General features: G+C 46.5%; 1 protein-coding gene across 2 annotated transcripts in view; it reads right to left on the bottom strand.

Moving 5' to 3' along the window:
• Positions 1 to 3,794: 3,794 nt before the first annotated feature.
• SLC5A11 (solute carrier family 5 member 11) overlaps positions 3,795 to 21,032 on the bottom strand; it is a 57,717-nt gene continuing 40,479 nt past the window's right edge. For both annotated transcript variants that reach the window (XM_069570381.1, XM_069570382.1), the window contains 7 exons: positions 17,686 to 17,821; positions 10,607 to 10,714; positions 10,165 to 10,315; positions 7,167 to 7,335; positions 6,563 to 6,778; positions 5,515 to 5,683; positions 3,795 to 4,099 (listed from right to left, as the gene is read on the bottom strand). In XM_069570381.1, the coding sequence (XP_069426482.1) occupies positions 3,894 to 4,099; positions 5,515 to 5,683; positions 6,563 to 6,778; positions 7,167 to 7,335; positions 10,165 to 10,315; positions 10,607 to 10,714; positions 17,686 to 17,821 (1,155 nt within the window). In that variant the 3' untranslated portion in view covers positions 3,795 to 3,893. The remainder of the gene's footprint in view (positions 4,100 to 5,514; positions 5,684 to 6,562; positions 6,779 to 7,166; positions 7,336 to 10,164; positions 10,316 to 10,606; positions 10,715 to 17,685; positions 17,822 to 21,032) is intronic.

Genomic DNA, 21,032 nt, shown 5'->3' with positions numbered 1-21,032 from the left:
CTCTGCAGACCTTGGAGACGCTTCTTCTAGGATGCCTGAACTCACACTCCAGAGGGAGCTGGGATATGGTGCTTGCCCAGGAGATGGTGTGGGTGCCTGGGGAGGAAGAAGGGCCATGGCAAACATTCTCCCCAGAATGTATGCTGAGGTTTGTTATTTGAACAAAATGGTTCTGAAACACAGCAAACCCTACCCTCTTTACTTTAGAAACAGTGTTCCTGTTTCACCCTCCTGTTGTCTGTAGCTATCACCCGACCACAGCAGCTCCCACCTAAAGAAGAATGAAGCTTGCTTGCCCTGTATGTGCGTCAGCAGCCACTGTCCATCTTCCTGGATGGGCGAGGGAGGTGTGGGACGTGGTGGCTCAGCCCGTAGTCAAAGCTGTCATTGCATCACCACGGGAGCACCTGCAAGGTGCCACAGAGACAGAATCACCCCTGCGTGGGGGGCAGGGGTCACCACGTGGCTGTCACCTTGCCCGGGGTGCTACACATGACAAGAGTCTCTTCACCATACCCCCCATCAGAGAGGGGGAGAGGTCTGTAATCCAAACTCACATTGCCTTCCCTGACCATCCAGGAAGGTGCTGGGATCTGCCCTTCAGACTGTTCCCTTCCCTTCTCCATACAGCTACTCATGGCAGCGTCAGTCCTGGGTGCTCAGGTCTTCTGTTCCTGCTTCCCTGCCCACAGCGACACCAGAGTCAAGGACCTGGGCCTCTCACCAAGCACCTTGCAGGGAGCACCCATCTGCTGTTCTTGATCTGGCCGTTTGGAGGCTACAGGGGGTCAGGGTGTCCTCTGGTTGCCTTGATTGTACTGGGTTCTACCCTGTGAATTCCCTACAGGTCAGATGCAGGTGGAATGACTGAATCCCTGAACCTCTTTAATACCCTGGTTCCCTTGGGGGCTCCACGGAGCCCCTTTGTCCCCTTCTTGGGGCTTCAGCTTCCAGTACTGTCCTAAGCCCAGTGAATCCTTAAAGTGCTCATACTTGCAGGACTTAAGACAACCCCTTTTTCTAGTTTCTCTACCTGTGGTCTAGTCCCACCATTCTGCCACCTGCACCATGAGCCTGATGGTCTGAGTGCATTTCAGAGCCCTAAGTAGTCTCTGACTCACAGTATAGGGTCTTGAGTGAGGCTGGGCGGCACACCACTGACAGATATTTTTAGACCAAAGGCATCCACTTTGCTAATAGCCTAGTGATGGAGCTGAAGATAAAGAAAGTCCTGTGGACATGGTGAAGCCACTGGCTCTGATGCAACCAAAAGGCAAAAAGCGGTTCAAACTGCCTGAGCCGCCAGCTTAGGGAAAAGGCATGACGTGGTGCGGAGTTGAGGTACCTTCTCTGGCATCACTTTCAGAGGTGTCTCTGCAGTTCGCTCTCCCATTAACCCATCTCCATCACTGAGGCCATTCTGCATTTCTTGCCCTGGTACCCTCACCACAAATTCTCTCCCCCACCACCCCGCCTTTATTTTTTATTGTTTTTTGCCTAAACTTTGTAGGGTTTCTTACTTGCAAGCAAATGACTCCTACTTGATAACACTCTTCAAAAGAGAGTGTATCACTACATGCTATAATACAATCAGAGACGATATCTCATCACCCCAGCCAACAGAGGCTGTCCTTTTCTGCTCACTCTCCAGCACGTGGCTGTACAGACCCCTGGCAACCCCACAGGCAAACTCTCCCCACATCACCCCACCCTTCATATCCACACAGGTATCCATAAATGGTACACACTGTCAGTTATCACTGAGCAACAAATGACCACAAACTTAAGCAGCTTAGAACAATGCACATTCATTATCTCATTGTTTCTGTGGGTCAGAAGTCCAGGCAGAACTTAGCTGGCCCCTCTGCCTGGGTCTCACAAGGCTGCAGTCAAGGGTCAAATGGGTCTGGGGTCTTATCTGGAGGTCCACCTGGGGAAGGACCCACTCCTAAGCTCCCTCGGGATGTTGTCAGAAGTCATGTCCTTGTGCTTGTAGGGCCGCAAGGTCTGGGAGCCTGTGCTTCTTGCTGACCGTGATGTGAGGGCTGCCTGCGGTTCCCAATCATATGGGCTTCAAGTCAACATATGCTACTTCAAGTCAACAAGGAGACCCCTAGAGTGAGTCTGCTGGCAAGACAGTGTCTGCATGCTGTAATACAATCACAGACAGCATCTCATCACCCCTGCCATGTTGTGTTGGTTAGAAGCCAGTCACAGGCTCTGTCCACACTCAAGGGGAGGGGATTACACAAGAGCAAGACACCAGGAGGTGGGGATCACTGAGGGTCACCTTGGGGTCTACCCATCACCTATGTCAAAATGTCACCTATGACCCATCAGGATATACTTGAGCCAAATATATTTTGAGAAGAAGAAAAACAAAAATTCATCAGAGTTCTGTTTTTACCTTCTATATTTGTATTTGAATGCAGTTTTCATACATATCAATAAATTATATTTGGATGACCCAAAGTGTTTTTCATGTTATTTCATGGTAGAAACAGCATTCTTGCTTTCACCTAAGGATGTTTAGAACTGAAGCTGTGTCTTATAATGATTTCTATGTCTTCTTTAGGTGAATACCATGGGCTTACTCTTCCATACACTGACCTAGACCCTGGGGAACCAAGCTGAGCCACACAAACATGGTCTTGGCCTGCAGGAAGCTTACAAACACCTGGAAGCAGGGAGAGGCTGGGGGAGTGGGAGGGGTGGACCATGGAAACACGTGGGAGGAAGGTCCCTGTTGGTAGAGAGAGGAGTGGAGAAGTGGGCTCTCCAGGTGCTAGGAATGGCCTGTGAGGTGAGAGATAGCACAGAAGTGGAGTGGGGGGGGGGGGGGGCAGCTGGGAGGTGGTGAGCCACAGGCAAGGAGTGAGCCTGGCGAGGGAAGCAGGAGCTGGAGTGTGAAGGGTGTGAAGGGCCTTAGAGTCAACCAGGGAGCAGCGGGCTGTGGATGGAGGAGCGGAGTGACTGTCGGATTTGTACTTTAGATCCTTGTGGCTGTGGTGCTTGTTTTAGGGGAACAGCATTGTGGTGAGTCAAGCAGAAAGGCCCAAGCTAAGGCAGAAACTTGGAACATGCAGCCGATCCCCTGATTTTCTTATGGCACAAGATTCCAGGGCACCAACTCAGGTCTGTTTCCCAGAGATCATAGAGAGGTGCAAACTTCACAGTGAGAAAACCTTTGGGGACCAGCTATTTCTTCACCCAAAGCCAGCAAGAGTGAAAGGCAGGAGACAGAAGGCAGGTCCCCTTCCTCGTGCTTGGAAGATGAGCTGGGGAAGAGTACACCCAGCCCAGGAGATGTGTCTCTTGGAGGGCTGGGAGTTTCTGCTTGTCTCACCTTTTGGGTTTGGCTGTTGATGTTACATGATGGACATAAAAAGTAAATGACTGCCTTTTGAGACAAGGAAGCCTTTACTCTTCTCTCTTTTTCCAGCTTCTAACCTTCATTCCCTTGTAAGAAGGGCTAGGGACTTCCCTGGTGGTCCAATGGTTGCGAATCCACCTTGTAATACAGGGGACTCGGATCTGATCCCTGGTCAGAAAACTAAGCTCTCACGTGCCACAGAGCAACTAACTAATCCCCTGTGCCGCAACTACTGAGCCTGCGAACCACAAACTAGAGAGTTCATGCACCTCAAGGAAAGATCCCGCTTGGTGGAATGAAGATCCCAACTGCTGAAACTAAGATCCAATGCCATAAATAAATAGATAGATAAAAATAAACAAGACAAGGGCTAAATATTATGTTGAAGATGGTATAGATGATTAACAGCTTTGACACCGAGTGGTAAACAAACAAAGCTTTATTATTTTTTTCTCCTTCATTAAAAAAATCGGAACATTGATAACAAATGAGAGCTCAGACCCCTGGGTTCACCCCCACATTAAGCAAAGTAGCCCCAGAGAAAAATGGCACAGCTGATGCAAATGATGAGGTTGAGGTCCAGAAGGGTTTTCACCAAGGGGTTTTCTTCTAGGGAAACTATGATCGGGTCCACTCTGCTCGGTGCCTGTTCCTTGCCCTTGTTCTCCACCCCACAGAGCCACAAGATGGCTTTCACCACTTTGGACCGCTTTGTGGTTGTGTCGCCTAAAAAGAACACAACAGATAAAGGTCATAAGGGTGAGCTGTGTCTCCCAGACAAGAGGGAAGAGAGTCTCTCCTGGTATGTGATAAAAGCTGTGATAAAAACTTTATGTTCCTCTTCTGGAAGGTATTTGTTAATACCGCAATCCTGGAAGACTTGAATTCTGAAAGGTTGGTGTTCTCAGACTTTTCATGATGTTTAGGTGCAGAATTTCAGATGAATTTCAGCCTCTTGGATAGAGGCTCAGACGAACTTGAGTGAAGCACAGAGCGGGTCAGCAGAGGCAGAGATGGGTTTAGGACCTGCTTGATCTGACTCCCTCTCTGTGTGTGGCACCACCTGCCAGAGGCTGAAGGGAGACGGGCACTTTTGCAGGGAACTCTGTCTCCACTCAAAGCTGGGGCTGTGAAATCAACTGCAGATGGAGCCAGGCAGGTGGCCTACGGGAGTCAGGGGAGCTGATTTGCTTCTTAGACACATCACCTCTACCAAGGAAGATTCTCTCTCATGTTTCCTGAAGCACATGGCCTTCTGCATCTGTCCTTGCGTTTCCCACTATAGGATGCCATGGGTTCATAGCCACAATTATTTTTTTTAAGCCATTTGCTATTGTCTAGTCATCAAGTCATGTCCCACTCTTTACGACCCCATAGACTGTAGCCTTCCAGGCTCCTCTGTCCTTGGGATTTCCCAGGCAAGAATACTGGAGTGGGTAGCCATTTCCTCCTCCAGGGGATCTTCCTGACCCAAGGATTGAACCTGAGTCTCCTGCATTGGCAGGCAGATTCTTTACCACTGAGCCACCAGGGAAGCTCCTTTAAAAGCCATGCGTGGTGATTAATGACAACCACAGCCTTGGGGTCATGTAGGCAGAAGGGACTGCTGGGGACTTTGACTAACTGTATATCTCAGGTCTAAGGACCAGCTGCTTCCCACCTCCAGGCAACTTTTGCCAGGCAGGCATAATGGGCTCCATGCTGCCAGATCTTCTAGTTATTCAAAAGAAGGTGGAAATCTGAAATGTTATGAAATCTCCCTACTTTTAAATAACTCACATTAAAAGAGTAGGTGGCCTAAACCAAAATACGTCTGCAAGCTGAGAGTTTAAAACCAGTAATTTAAAGAATGCCAGCAGTAACCCCCACCTACCACGTGGGGTTTCACGAGGATCAAATGAACTGTGTTTTAGTAGGCACTCAACAAACATTGGCTCTCATTGCCCACCTGAAGCATCTGTCAAAAGTTCCTAACACTTTCAGTGGCCAGAGAGCGAGGGAAGACCAGACCCTGGGACTGAGGAGATGCCAAAATGTCAAGTGTGCTCCTTCACTTGCTAGTGATATGATAGAAAAATTTCCTCTTAAACACATAATGCTTCTTGAGGTTCCTACTGTAACCTAGGCAAAAGGCAACTCACAGCTGTGGGTTTTGGACATGTTTTCTTGAACCATCTCGAATTGGATGTTGGTGCCGCTGGCCTCTGGTGTCCCGTTTTGAGAAAGGGTAAGAGGCGGGGGAGTGGCTGATGGCACCTGTTCCTTCTGGACCACAGGGTCGTGGCGAGTAGACCAGGTCAAGCGACTGACCTATGGAGCAGAGAGGAATTGTGAGATGGGGGTGGGTGGTGACGTTCATCCCTTTCTCCTACCTCCTTCCAACCCCAGGCTCAGCCTTCATGTCCAAGTCTCTTCCAGTCTCACCCTCCCACTCCACCTTCCAACAAGCCTCAGCTCCCTGCAGTCTTCAGAATCAGTGGACGTTTCCCCCACTCATTCCCCATCTTTCTTTGAAAGCCCCAAATCTCTTGTGGGGATCTCACCCTCCCTCATTCTAATAAGAGCTTAACCCCAGCCCAGGGGTGTGTGGGACCCAGCGACCAGCATTCGGCTCATCCATTTCTCTGGCCACAGCAAGTGGGTTGGTTCATGAGTGACCATGTGTCTTGGGCTGACTCCATCAATGGGCATGAGCAGCTTCACTGGAAATGCTGGGACTAAAATGTTTATGCTTTTGCTTAATGAGACTAAGAGAGGAGGTATCCTAGAAGCTGCTGACCCCATTAGGGGCTGGAGAATAGGAATAGGGGCGAGAAGAGACTTGCCTAGTGGTCCAGTGGTTAAAAGTCCACCTTCCAATGCAGGAGACCCAGGTCAGGTAACCAAGATCCTGCACGCAATGGAGCAACTAAGCCCTCACACCGCAACTACTAAACCTGTGCACTCTGGAGCCCACGAGCCACAACGAGAGAAGACCGTGTGCCATAACACAGACCCAGTGCAGCCAAAATAAATAATACATTTAAAAAAAAAAATAAGAAGTGACCAACGGATTCAGATGGTCTTTTCTGAAATCAAGTTCCTCCAAAGACCAAACCCTGGACTTTTCAGCTTTTTGAAAATCAGTCCTGGTTTTCTGTCTCTAGCAGTAAAGGGTCTCAATGGCTATAGGGTCAAGCCCCAAAGTACCATTTCCTCGGAGGGCGGCTCTGTGAGCCAGCTCACGGCACACGCAGTGATCAGGGTGACCGAGGACAGGATCATAGAGAAGTAGAGGTAGTGGACGTCCTTCACCACGGCTGGGCGCTCGTCCAGCTGGTCACAGCGAGGCTGCGCGTAGATGAAGTCCAGGATCAGCCGAACCAAGCCTAGGAGGAGGCCTAAGACCAGACCGAAGAAGGCACCCTGCAGAGCAGAGCAAAGCAAAGCTATCTTAGACACACGCCTCCGGAAAGCTCAGCAAGCCCCCTCCAGAGCTGGTCTTTACCATGACGGTCACTGCACGGGTCAGTGATTCAAAAAGGATGGGAGCTACTTATCTGCTTATCTTTTACATACAATTGATCCATTACATATAATTCCCTGTTAATTCAGCTTCCCTTTCGAAAGACAAAAATGCATCGAAGTAGAAGCTTCATAGCTTGTGTTTTCAAAAGCCAGGTAACATCCTCCCTGGATCTTTCTCCCCAAATCTCATCACCCTCCCCCCCACAATGACACCTGACATCCACGTGTCCCAACTCCAAGTCCCTCCTCTCCCATCCGACGGACTGAAGGGCTGATCCAGAGCTACCTTTTCATTGGCCCGCTTCCAGAAACATCCCATGATGAAGACCACAGCCACAGGTGGCTGTAGGTAGGAACTGATGGACTGGATGTAGATGAAGAGCTGGCCACCCTGGCTGGCCTGGACCACAGGGATCCAGAGGATGGAGACCAACACCAGAAGCAACACAAACACCCTGGTTGAATGAGAGACACATACCCCCCACATTAGTTTTGTCCTCCCTGGATACTTCTCTTTTTTTATAGCTTTTTGGAGGTAGAATTTATCTAAGATTCACCCACTGTAAGTGTGCAATCAAGTAATTTTGGTAAATTTATAGTCATGTAACCAACATCACAATCGAGCTTTTGAATATACATCACTCCAAAAACATCCCCTCATACCCATTTACAGTTTATTCTTGTTTCCAACCTAAAGAAGCACTTCTATCTGCTTCTATCTCTATGACAGAAAATGAAAGTGTTAGTCCCTCAGTCATGTCTGACTCTTTGTAATCCAATGGACTGTACCCACCAGGCTCCTCTGTCCCTGGGGTTTCCCAGGCAAGAATGCTGAAATGGGTTGCCATGCCCTCCTCCAGGGGATCTTCCTGAGCCAGGAATCAAACCCAGGTCTCCTGCATTGCAGGCAGATTCTTTTCCATCTGAGTCACCAGGGAAGCCCCCTAGGGGCTTCTGTGTCTATAGCTTTGCTTTTCTGGACATGTCACATAAATGGTATACAATATATACAATACATGGTCTTTTGCAGTTGGCTTCTTTCATTTAGCATGTTTTAAAGTTCATCAGATATCATGTATCAGTATTTCATTCCTTTTTATTGTTGAAAACATTCCGTTGAGTGGATACGCCATTGTGTAACATTATCTATCCTTCACCCATAAGTGGACATTTAGATCGCTTCTCCTTTGTGGCTCTTGTAAAAACTGATGCTATGAACACCTGTGTACATGTCTTTGTGCAGACATACGGTTTTATTTCTAGGAATGCAGTTGCTAGGTCATATGGTAAGTTTATATTTAACTTTTTAAGAAAATGCCAAACTGTTTTGAACAGTTGAACCATTGTATATTAACACCTGCAATTCACAAGAAGTCCAGCTTCTCTGCCTCTCTATCTGCTGTTCAATTATAGCCATACTAGTGGGTGTACAGTGGTATCTTGAAGTCATTTTAAATCTTTGTGAAAATTAGATCATACAAAATTAGATTAGAAAATAGATTACAATCTCATTTTGAAGATTGTTCTAGATTACAAGTCCTTTGTCAAATATTTGGCTTGCAAATAGTTTCTCCCAATCTGTGACTCATCTTCTCATTTGCTTTCTTTGCTTTCTTTTCCTTTTTTATTTTCTTGGCCACCCTGCATAGCATGTGAGATCTTAGTTCCCTGAGAGATTGAACTTAAGCCCCTTGCATTGGAAGCTTGGAGTCTTAACCACTGGACCACCCAAGTCCCCTTCTCATTTCCTTTTGAAGTGAAAAAGTTTTGGGTTTTGATGAGATCTAATTTAGCTCTCTAGGCTGAGAGCCGAAGAATTGATGCTTTTGAACTGTGGTGTTGGAGAAGACTCTTGAGAGTCCTGTGGACTGCAAGGAGATCCAACCAGTCCATTTTGAAGGAGATCAGCCCTGGGATTTCTTTGGAAGGAGTGATGCTAAAGCTGAAACTCCAGTACTTTGGCTACCTCAAGCAAAGAGTTGACTCATTGGAAAAGACTCTGATGCTGGGAGGGATTGGGGGCAGGAGGAGAAGGGGACAACAGAGGATGAGATGGCTGGATGGCATCACTGACTCGATGGACGTGAGTCTGAGTGAACTCCGGGAGTTGGTGATGGACAGGGAGGCCTGGCGTTTTGTGATTCATGGGGTCGCAGAGTTGGACACGACTGAGGGACTGAACTGAACTGAACTGAATTTAGCTCTCTTTCTTTTTTTTTAACGGAATATGCTTCTGATGTCACAGTTAGTGGCTCAGTCATATCCGACTCTTTGAAACCCCATGGACTGTAGCCCACCAGGGCCCTCTGTCCATGGAATTCTCCAGGCAAGAATACTGGAGCAGATTGCCGTTTCCTTCTCCAGGGGATCTTTCCGACCCAGGCATTGAACCCTGGTCTCCTGCATTGCGGGTGGATTCTTCACCATCTGAGATACCAGAGAAGCCTTTTGTTGTCATACGTTTCCCTCAGCCATGGCTGAGACAGCCCTAGGAATGCACCTTCTGGAGAAGCAGGGCCCCGAGATGCTTGTTAGCATACATTTTGCATAAAATGTGCACGCCACTCACTTCACTCATTTTCATTCCCTGCATTACGCTTCAGGAGTTGGCAGAAGACTTGGTAGAGAAACCTTCCCCCAAACCTCCAGAACAGCCTCCTTGCTTTTACCTGGCTATCTCCTATTGACCCCTCAAATCCCAACCCAAGTTAGAGACTTTCCCCTGAAGCCCTAGTTCTCCTGGCTCACCTGTCATAATACTCATTACAGTTAAAACCAGCTGTTTACTTCTGTTTTTTTCTTCTAGCTCCAAGAAAGCAAAATGAGTCTTTTCTTTTCCCTGCTATGTGCCCAGCACCTGGCACCATAGGAGGTGCTCTTGAATGAATTAATGCCTTACTCATCCACAGGGTCCTAGTGTCCTTCAGCTTGGCCATCAGAGCGGGGCTGAGCCAACCAGAAGTCACTGTTTGGACTTTGCCTTTGAATGGCTCAGCTTTTTCTTCCCTGAGTTATCCTGACTTTTCAGACTCTTGCCCGGCTCCACCCAATAAGACTGTGAAAAGTGAAAGAAAGTGAAGTCGCTCAGTCGTGTCTGACTCCTTACAACCCCATGGACTGTAGCCTACCAGGCTCCTCTGTCCATGGGATCTTCCAGGCAAGAGTAACTGGAGTGGCTTGCCGTTGCCTTCTCCAGGGGATCGTCCTGACCCAGGGATCGAACCCAGGTCTCCCACATTGCAGGCAGACGCTTTACCGTCTGAGCCACCAGAGTAAGACTGTACCTGCCCACAATCATGAGCTCCTTCTCAGATGCCCGAGGCCGGAGATGGTTCCAGAGGTCCATGGTGAAGATGGTGCTGGCACTGTTAAAGATGGAGGTGAGGGAAGACGTGAGCGCTGCCACCATCACAGCCATCATGAGCCCGCGGAGCCCTGGGGGCAGAAGGGAGCTCTATGGGCCTTGGGCTTTTTTCTGCCTTCACTGTTGACCCCATTGCCCAGGTCTGTGGCTAACTGGTCCTGAGAGGTTCAATGCTGAGAAGGCAGAACTCAGGGCTGGGAGCCAAGAGGAGGGACACAGAGGTGGGTGGGGCACAGCCCCTGCGGAGCCAGGGCCTGAGCTTCAGCTGGGAGCCCTCACATCTTGTCCCCCACCTCAGATCGGAGCCCAGCCAGGGTCCTCCTTTCTCTGGGGGACTCAGCTGAAGGGTGATGGATCATTACCTGTAGGCAGGAGTTCCAGCACAAGTTTGGGATACGCGATGTCAGAGCAGCCGGCAGGGTTGCTACAGACCTTCTGGCAGATTTCTGGGTCTGCACAAGCCACTTCATCTGTGGAAGAAACAAGCCCAGGGATGGCTAGATGGACCCTTAGAGCCCCAGGCCTGGCCAAAACACAGCCCGGCGCCGGTCAGCACCAGGAGACAGGGTTACTGTGTATAAGTGTAGAGCTCAATGAAATAAAAAGGACCCTGGACTTGATTAAGTGGTAAAGAATCTGCCTGCCAATGCAAGAGACACAGGATCAATCCCTAGGTCAGGAAGATCCCCTGGAAGAGGAGACGGCAACCCACTCCAGTATTTTTGACTGGGAAACCCCGTGAACAGAGGAGCCTGGCAGGCTACAGTCCATGGGGTTGCAATAAGTCGGACATGATTTAGCGACTAAACAGCAGACTTAATAAATCATGGCCTTCTCACTTAACCATCCTGGACCTCAGTTGCTGTATCTGTGAAATGGGACAATAACGGAACTTTACTTCATAAGATTCTAGCGAGGACTGAGATGGTACACGTTAACACACTCAGCACCGAGTCTGAGACATGGGAAGTGCTGAGCTCATTGCAACTGCTTTTATTGTAACCTCAATAAAGCTGACACCTCACAGCCAGTCTTGGCACAGTGTTCTACATCAGGTTCCTTAACTCCCTAAAAAGGACACAAGCAATTCACCTCTTCACCTAAATTTATTGGAAGTGCAAAGGAGAATGCCATCATTTGACACATGGCAAATATTTTTAAAATTCCTCTTTTCCCCATCTCCTTCCCAATAGCACATATAGTTCAACAGCTGTTCCTCATTTTAGACTCATAAAAACTCTACCCACTCGGAAGTTTTCTCGCCTCCTCTTTCCCGATTTCTATATCAATTCTTTCCTCTCCCAAGTAGCATTCTGATTTTCTAATGAAAACCCATCCAGAATTCCTGGCACCTCTAGTTCTTCATCTCTACCTGTTATTGTGATGAACACACCCAAAGCATACAAGCACAGACCTCTTGCTTACAAGATAGAAAGAGATAAAACAATTATACTAATGTGTGGTACTGATAGGGACAGAGTAAAAGGGACAAAGTAGATGATTAAACAGGTAATCCCACTAGGGGATTGTATGTAAAATATATATATATAGGGGAGCCTTGTAAGTTAATGATTACTCAAGGGAGCAGGTTTGCTCAACCACAGAACCAAGCAGGCTGGCTTAGCAACAAAACCATGCAACAGAAGCACGGGACTGCCCCTAAACAATGAAACAATGGTGGCACGAGGCCCACCGCCTGCCCAGTGAGCTCAGCAAGTTACTGATTCCTAAGACATGCTCTCTGCACACATGAAAAACAACAATTTGTGGACCTAGCTTGACCCTGTAGGGATGAGAAAAGTCCCCTGCGCAACCTGGAGAAGGAGCTGATGTTGGAAGCAAGAAAGACAGGCAAGAAAGTCTACTGAAGAAACACAAAGAAGTTCCTCTCCCACCCCCTACTTTTCCTTTGATTATGAAACTGTAGCCCAGTAAGTTCTCGGGGCATGGCACCCCCTCGCCCACCTGCTTGTAAGACTTACAACTGTTCTATTCTAAGAAATCACTTCTTATCCATCACTTTGGTTCTCACAGAATTCTTTCTGTGCTGAGACATAAAGGACTGTAGTACCGGGAGCTCTTTGGAGCCCCCCTGAAAGGCCACTAAACAATTTCAGTGCAGACTCTCTGCTCAATACACTTTCGCTGGGAAGAGGCTCGCTATCTCATTATTAGTGTCACCTTCAGAGAGGGGAAGGGACCTGATTATAATCACCCAGCAAGGTCATGATGGAGACAGGTCTTGCAACTCCCAATCCAAAGTTTCAGAGAAGGCCCAGATCGTAGGTAGTTTCAGTGGTCTGGCACGTGTTTGAATGCGAGCTTTCTTGTTACTTTCTGTCTTCCTCAGCTCCTCATATCTGAGCTGAGCTATGCTCCTCACCACCGTCTCTATGCCAAAACATCACCACTCACCCCTGCTGGACCACTTACAAATCCTCATATCTCTTTTGCCAGCTGGATCTATTAATAGGGGTAACTCCCATACACAATTCCCAGACTCTCCCTCTGTGTTTCTTCCTCATTCTGATGGGTGACACTGCCTTCCAGCCCACCTCCGATGGCAAGTGACAACTACCCCCAAGACTCAGTTTAGGGATGGGCTTGGAGCCCATCGCTGCCCACGCCCATCTCCTCCCAGGTTCTGATGCAATACCAGTTTCATGATGAACATGTAATTGAGGCCTCGAATTCACAAGTGGCCTCGAACACAGATGCTTGACAGGGTTACAGCAGGCAGGTAGCCAGGTATGAGCAGGGAAATGGGGGCAGGGGCCAGGTGGCAGGAAATCTTGTAAACATCTTGTAAATGTCTTGCAAACAGTGAGGCAGATGAAGGAAAGCAGGAAACTCCATACTGACAGGAAATGACATATTGTAGGTGGTAAGGGTTCAGGTAACAAAGAAAGCTGGGGAAAGGCGGGAATCTCCTGCCTCCAAAGGCAACCTTTTGCTTAGTATGTTCTTATTACAATAAAGTTGGCCTTACAGATAAGAAGCACCCACCATGCACTGATGCCATGACACTTCTGATTTCAGCTAAATAGGGACAAAAATCCCTACTCCCCTTGGGAAGATGAACTGGGGTTAAAATCAGGGATTACAAACTCCGAACTCCTCCTTCCTCAGGGAATATTCTACCCCTTCATTTGCATGAAGACCCTCAACACCGATGATAAAGAATCCCAGGGTGGTGGCTCCTCACCTGTCTGCCCACTGTCCTCATTGCTTAAATAAACTCTCACTTTATCTTCCCAGCCTCTCTGCTTTGTCTCTGAAATCATTTGGGGCAAAGAAAGAACCTTAAATTCACTGGCAGCAATGTTATCTCCAGATGAGGTTGTATGCCTGGTCTTTATAATTGTATCTGGGTTAAAACTATTAGTTTAATAAATGTGAACATTTAAAGTACATCACAACTTTAAAACCTAGTACTGTTGGTTCTTTTCTTTAATTAAAATTTTTTTATTGAAGTATGGTTGTATAATACAGAAGCTTACAATGTTTCAGGTATACAGCAAGTGATTCAGTTATATTTGTGTATATATGTGTATATATATATATTCTTTTTGAGATTCTTTCCTTTACTGATTATTAGAAAATATTGACTATAGTTCCCAGTAGGTCCTTGGTGTTTATCTATAGTAGTGTGTGTCTATTAATCCCAAATCCCTAATTTATCCCTCCCTGCCCTCTAATATTTTTTATTGTTCTTTTTGCCTCGCTGCACAGCTTGCAAGGTTTTAGTTCCCCGACCAAGGACAGAACCTGGGTCCCCTGCAGTGGAAGCACAGAGTCCTAATCACGGGATTGCCAGGGAAATCCCAATTTTTCATTTTCTTTTTTAAGGCAGTATAAGACCTAACAAATGGAAATCATCCTGACCGCTTCATCCATGAGGAAGCCCAGGAACTAACTGGTCTTTGTAAAATTTCTCCACTCACAGCTATGTCTTCTCAAAGCCGGGACCCTTCCCTCCACTTACATCCATGAGTGAGAAAGGGTACTGTGTCCACAATTAATAATACTAATAACAGGGGACTTCCCTGGTGGTCCAGTGGCTAAGACTCACGCTCACAAAACAAGGGGCCCAGGTTCAATTCCTGGTTGCAGAACTAGATCCCACAGCCCACAGCTAAGAGTTATCAAAGATGCCATAATTAAGACCCAGCGCAGCCAAATAAAATATATAAATATATTTTTAAATAATAATAACAATTGCTATGGAACAAAAGTAGATGTCTCCAGAACTCTGATTCAGTTTAGACAAAATTCAGATAGCAAACCAAAAATGATATTTGACAGGAAGCATTGAGAAGGAACAATCTTTTTGAGAAAAATGCTTTTCAGAGGTCAAAGTTGTTGGCTTGTTTACGATTTGTCTGAGGAAGCTTTGGAGAAGGTTAGAAAATAGTTACATTCCTGTGGCCAGAAGGCTGTAGAGAGCTTCCCAGGTGGGGCAAAGATCTTGTTTACATTCACATGTTATGAGTTCAAACTCTCACTGTCCAAACACTCCTGTCTTCAAGGGACACCAAGAAGGAGCAAGACTCCCCCTGAAATAATTCATTTAACGACCAAGTTTTTGTTTAACCCTCTAGGAATGCAAGCTTCAACCATGAAACATGTGACACAAAGTTTATAATGCATGTTTAGGGCAGAAAATTATGTTTGTTCATTCGGGATGGAAAATATGTTCGTCACAAGGAAACTATTTGGCTCAGCTTAAGTTATAAATGAAATCGACAGCCTTGCGATCATTAACCGACCATTCACTAATACCTGCTCATGTGTCTTGGGTGAATTAACCAACCATTTCATACATTGAGTGGATTCCCTTGTCAGATCCTATGATGCTTGAAATAAAGGATGGCTCTAGCAGAGTCCAGCCCAAACACAGCACCAAAACTCCTTCTTCCAAAATGCCAGCATTCATAGAAGTTGTACTGTGACACAGATGCTGCAAATTAACACTCTACACATACCTTCTCATGTAATTTCCATAACTCTGTGGGGAAGACATTGCTATTATACCAATTTTTAAAATATGTATTTATTTATTTGGCTGTCCCAGGTCTTAATCATGGCACGTAGCATCTTCATTGTGCCATGGGGTTGTGGTACATGGATTCTAATTGTGGTAGGGGGGCTCATTTGCTCCATGGTATGTGGGATCTTAGTTCCCCGACCAGGGATCAAACCTGCATTGCAAGGCAGATTCTTAACCACTGCACCACCAGGGAAGTCCCTATTACACCTATTTTAAAGACAAGCAAATTGAGACCCACAGAGGCTAAATAACATCCCCAAATCATAAAGCTAGGATCATGCCTAGGACTCAAAACCTTAATTTATTCCAAAGCTTAGGTGGAAATGATTGGCTTTGTAAACTGGTACATTTCTAGACTCTTGTGTTTCATTGTTTTGAGGGTCATTTTGCTTCTTTCTTGGTTTCTACCAGTGTTCCTCAATGAGTGGCTATTATTTTTCGGATAGACTAAGTGGAAGAGGATGTTGTCCAGGCTTGTGAGAGCCCAGGATCACAGCATCCTTTGAGGCAGTGCTGGACCCATCTGAAGATTCAGTAGGGAGCTGCTGGAGCTGAGATGGAGAGAAGAGTGGAAATGGGTAGGAATGTTGGCTTGGCCTGGCCCCTGGCCCTTTAGACCAGGGATTCTCCACCTTCTGTTGGGCCCCATCCCCAAAGACCTGGATTTGATAGGTCTTGGATGGGGTCTGAAAAGTTTGCCTTTCTAGCAAGTTCCAAGGCAACTCTGATGCTGCTAGACTGGGGACCACACTTTGAGAAGCTCTGATCAAGACCTTCAAATCCACCATGCCCACCTCACCATCTCCACCCTGCCTCACTCTCTCCAATTCATTTCTCACTTATTGCTGGTACCATAGGCTAGAATGTTTTGATATCTATTTTCTTTTACTTTTTCATGAGTACCAGACTCATCTGAGATGTTACAACTCCCTAGGGTCATGGAATGTGGCATTATGTTTCATTTAATAATCATCACTGATTGGCTGACTGCTATGAGTGAGGATCAGGGTCTTATTATTGGTCTTCCAGATATAGATCCAAAGCTTAATATGTGATTTCCTGAGAGAGACAGTAGCATGATTAAGAGGCAGGTTTTGGAAGCAGATGCACCTGTCTGCAGGTACAGGTATATAGATCACCAGTTCCTGACATCACAATGACTCCCAATAACATTTTCCACTCCTAGGCCTGTTTAATCCCTATGCTGAAAACCTCATTCCTCTACCAAGTTTTTTTTATAGATAAGGCAAAAACTTTAGAGGTTTGATACCCCAGTTTTGTTAAGAAAAGTACCCTGCCAAGAGTTCTATGCTTCCCTTGTGGCATATTAAAAAGCAGTGATATTACTTTGCCAACAGAGGTCCAACTAGTCAGAGCTATGGTTTTCCCAGTAGTCACGTATGAATATGAAAGTTGGACTATAAAGAAAGCTGAGGGCCAAAGAATTGATGCTTTTGAACTGTGGTGTTGGAGAAGACTCTTGAGAGTCCCTTGGACTGTAAGGAGATCAAACCAGTCAATCCTAAAGGAAATCAGTTCTGACTATTCATTGGAAGGATTGATGCTGAAGCTGAAATTCCAATACTTTGGCCACCTGATGGGAAGAAACGACTCATTGGAAAAGACCCTGATGCTGGGAAAGACTGAAGACAGGAGGAGAAGATTGAAGGCAAGACAGAGGATGAGATGGCTGGATGGCATCACCGACTCAATGGACATGAGTTTGAGCAAGCTCCGGGAGTTGGTGATGGACAGGAAGGCCTGGCGTGCTGCAGTCCATGGGGTCACAAAGAGTCAGACACGACTGAGCGACTGGACTGAACTGAACTGAAGGGCTCAACTGGGCTGAAGTTGCCAAACCACGGAAGTGTGAAGGGTGCCCTGACGTGAGATTTCAGGGAGCTGACTCCTGGGACAAGATTTGGCCTGGTTTGTGGTTTTGAAATATGTATGTATAGTTGAGGGACCTCCCTAGTGCTCCAGTGCTACGACTCCACACTCCCAATGCAGGGGACCCGGGTTCAATCCCTGGTAAGGGATCTAGATCCCACGTGCCACAACCAAGTGTTCACATGCCTCAACGAAGATCAAAGCTCTCAAGTGCTTGCAACTAAGGCCTGGTGCAGTCAACTAAATAACTAAAATATATAGTTGAAGTAAAGCCCTGGATAGGTCTCCACTCTGTTTGGCCTGGGACATCTATAGGACATGCCCATTGAACCAATATTGGGAAACAGCACAGAGTCAGTAGGTGCTGGAATGGAGATGCCTCAGTGGAATCACAAGGAAGGGACACCAGTCTCACTCTCATGGGGCAGTTGGTAATATGTTTAGAACACTTTACTGGGTCTGTGACTCACAGACAACCTCTCCTCCTAGCTATCTTCTTACCTGGAAAGAGGACACGGCTGACCATACCCGGGAACACCATGATGAAAAGGGGTAGCACCTTCAGGTATGCGGCCAACAGAGAGCCTCCTTTGGCGTGGGACAGGTTCTTGGCAGCCAGAGTCCGCTGAACAATCACCTGGAAACAGTGGGGTGGTTGGAAGTTGAGATGACTTTCTCTTAAAGCAAATTAGATGTGTGTGGCTTCTTGGTAGGCATAGTAGACTCAGGAGCCTAGTGGGTCTATCTCCTCCAAAGAAGCATCCCTTTCATTCGCAATCCCTGTGGCCCAGCGGTCCAGCCGCAGGAGCTATACCAAGGCAGAGAAAGCAAGAACTGGAAGGAGAATAGAAGAGAAAGAGAGGTTCTGAGATATCGCCACCAACAGGATTGGTGTATCTGGGCTTATAGTTACTGCATACTGGTACACCTAGGTCTTAGCCTGACCCCCTTCTCTCTGATGGGAGGCATAAGGTAGGTCTTATCAAGATTTATCCCTTCAGAACAGATTGGTAGTTGCCAGAGACAAAGGGTGGGGGTGGGAAAAATAGGTGAAGGGGGTCAAAAAGCACAAATTTTAGTTATAAAATAAGTCCTAGGGATGTAATCTACTGCATGGTGACTATAGTTAATACTGGGTCGCCTATCTTTAAGTCGCTAAGAGATGATCTTAAAAGTTCTCATCACCCTAAAAAAGGTCTCATCACAGGAGAAATATTGTAACTATGTATGGTGATGAAAAATAACATTTATTTTGGTGATGATTTTGCAATATACCCAAATTTTGAATAGCAAAAAAAAGATTTATCCACTCAAAGGGAATGACATGCTGGCGAGTGTTTTTTGAGTAGAAAGAAGACCGGTCCCCACAAATCCTGCTCCAGCCTTCAGATTGCATCTACATGAACTCAGAATTTTCTCTACTATTTCCTGAGGTTTGGGGTCTTGAAGCAGCTGGAGAAGCTGCAGAGACCTTGGTGAATTGTTGTTTAGTCGCTAAGTCACATCTGACTCTTTGTGATCCTATGGACTGTGGCCCACCAGGCTCCTCTGTCCATGAGATTTCCCAGACAAGAATACTGGAGTGGATTGCCATTCCTTTCTTCAGGGGAGCTTTCCAACCCAGGGATCAAACCCATGTCTCCTGCATGGGCAGGCGGACTCTTTACCACTGAGACATCTACCAGAGCTTTTATAAGTTGGTTCTGTGAACAGTGGACAAGAGGAGGGAAATGTCATTACCACCATTAGTACCGTGGTGAGCAGGACAAGGTTGGAATCCTTCCCATTTTTAAAAAGTGTTCATCAAAGGCACAGGCTTGCTGGAGTGTCCTGCTTCTTCTTTTGAAGCCCACCCCCTCTCCACATGGCTATCCTTTCTTCCTGGGCACAGATCCTGCCTGATCCAGGGGTAGATACGTGACCCAAGCCTGGCCAACCAGAGCCTTTCCACGGTTTTTGGATCTGGGACTTTGGGAGTTGTCAGTCTCTTTCCACTGGACCTCAATGAGAAACAATGAAGTCTGCAGGTTAAGAAATAAGGACCATGGAGAAGGATACCAGAGTAAGTTCCAGGAGTTTCTGAAGGCTAGTACACCTTCCTCAGTTCATAATTCATGAGGTAATAAATTCCCCACCCTTTTCCTAAGCTGGTTTAAATTTGATGTGTTTTTTTTTTTTTCCTGTGACTTGCAAACAAGTGTTCCCTCAACTGCGTAGATTATTAATATTTGTTTGGATGCTGTCAGTGAACGAGTCTAAAACATGGAATCAGCTTATTTGAGGACAGGTGGGGAACAGTGAGGCCCCCTCTATCTTGAGCTGGGGACTTAGCTGTCTTTGTCTAGAAGCTGATTTAACTGTTACCTGTCATTTCTCATAACTCCAAACATACACCCATTGGGCTTTCTAGAATACTTAAGAATGTGGTAGTTACATGTAACAATATAGCATCTATAGAATGCTTTTTTTTTAATGGCTTCATTAAGATGCCAAAGGGGCATCCCCAGTAGCTCAGTGATAGGAATCCGCCTGCAATAAAGGGGGCACAGGAGACTCAGGTTCAATCCCTGAATTGGGAAGATCCCCTGGAGAAAAAAATGGCAACCGACTCCAGTATTCTTACCTGGAGAATTCCATGGACAGAGGAGCCTGGTGGACTATAGTCCCTGGGGTCACAAAGAGTCGGACATGACAGAGCAACTGAACACAGTCGCTCAAAAGTGCCAAAGGAGGCATTTGAGCTTCAGTCCTTGTCAGTCCATCTGGAAGCAGATAGGAGAGTTTATAGCTTTGGAAAACCTAGCTCTTGTGATGGCAGGTTGAAAGCTGTGACTGAAAAGAATGTTGGCTTTTATTCCCATGAAGTGGAGCCTCCAGAGTAGAATTTAAGAGGCAGCTGAGTAAGTTTTAAGAGAGTTGTGCTGCTCAAAACCCCGCAAGCCCTATGAAGAGTGTGTGGCCCTGTATGACAACTCCCAGACCCAAGTAATGGGGCAGAGCTCATAGAAATGTTATGAAAATGAATGAGCTAATATGTTGGAAATGCTTCAATCAATTACTGGTAAATGGCACAGTTATCAATACATGTTTAAGTGTCATTACTGATTGTGATTTGCCCTTCTGTCTCTGCACAGAAAGATCTAAAACATGCTGTCAATCAGCGCACCATGCATGCCACTTTGCCTTGCTTCTGCTCTAAAGTGAGCTACATACAGAGCTGACAAAAAAATGTGCGTCTCCTAGGGCAGCACCAGCACAATGAACCAACAAGTAACACAGCCTTTGGGTGCCACAGAACCCAGCTCAGCAGCAACAAGACCGAGAGCCGTGGGGTCCAAAGAAGGCTTGGTTTTCTGGGCCCTCTTGCCCTCCCTGGCATCCAGAAGATGATCGAGTCATCGTGGATTAAGTCCCCAGGCTCTTGAACAATACAAGGTGGGTCAAAGGTGGGCTTCAAGAATGTACAGTGAAATCCCAGCTAGTAAGGGGGTAAGGCATCTCAAGGAAATATATTGATTAATAAATATAAGCTGGTGACCCATGTCAAGAGCAGAAGCATAAAACAATAGCAAAAATGTAAATGATTTTAACGGTTTATTAAATGCCCCCCCAACAGAAAGGACTATAAGCAAATTCCCAGTGCTTTTCTCTTTTGCAATTATTAGTAATCCCACTAATGAGAAAACAGAGGCTGAAGATTTTAAACAAAGTTATGCCACCTGAACTTGAGTCCAAGCCTGTTAAGGTTTAGAAAGCCCAGGCTCTTAGCCTGCATCTGAACTGTCTCCCAGTCAGTTCAGGGCTGAATATTGGCTGAACTCTCCAGCCCAATATTTGCTAAGAAAAAG

This window comes from Ovis canadensis, chromosome 24 (genome assembly GCF_042477335.2).
Source record: "Ovis canadensis isolate MfBH-ARS-UI-01 breed Bighorn chromosome 24, ARS-UI_OviCan_v2, whole genome shotgun sequence".
NCBI classification, from domain to species: Eukaryota; Metazoa; Chordata; class Mammalia; order Artiodactyla; family Bovidae; genus Ovis; species Ovis canadensis.
This window is presented reverse-complemented; position numbering and strand designations above follow the sequence as displayed.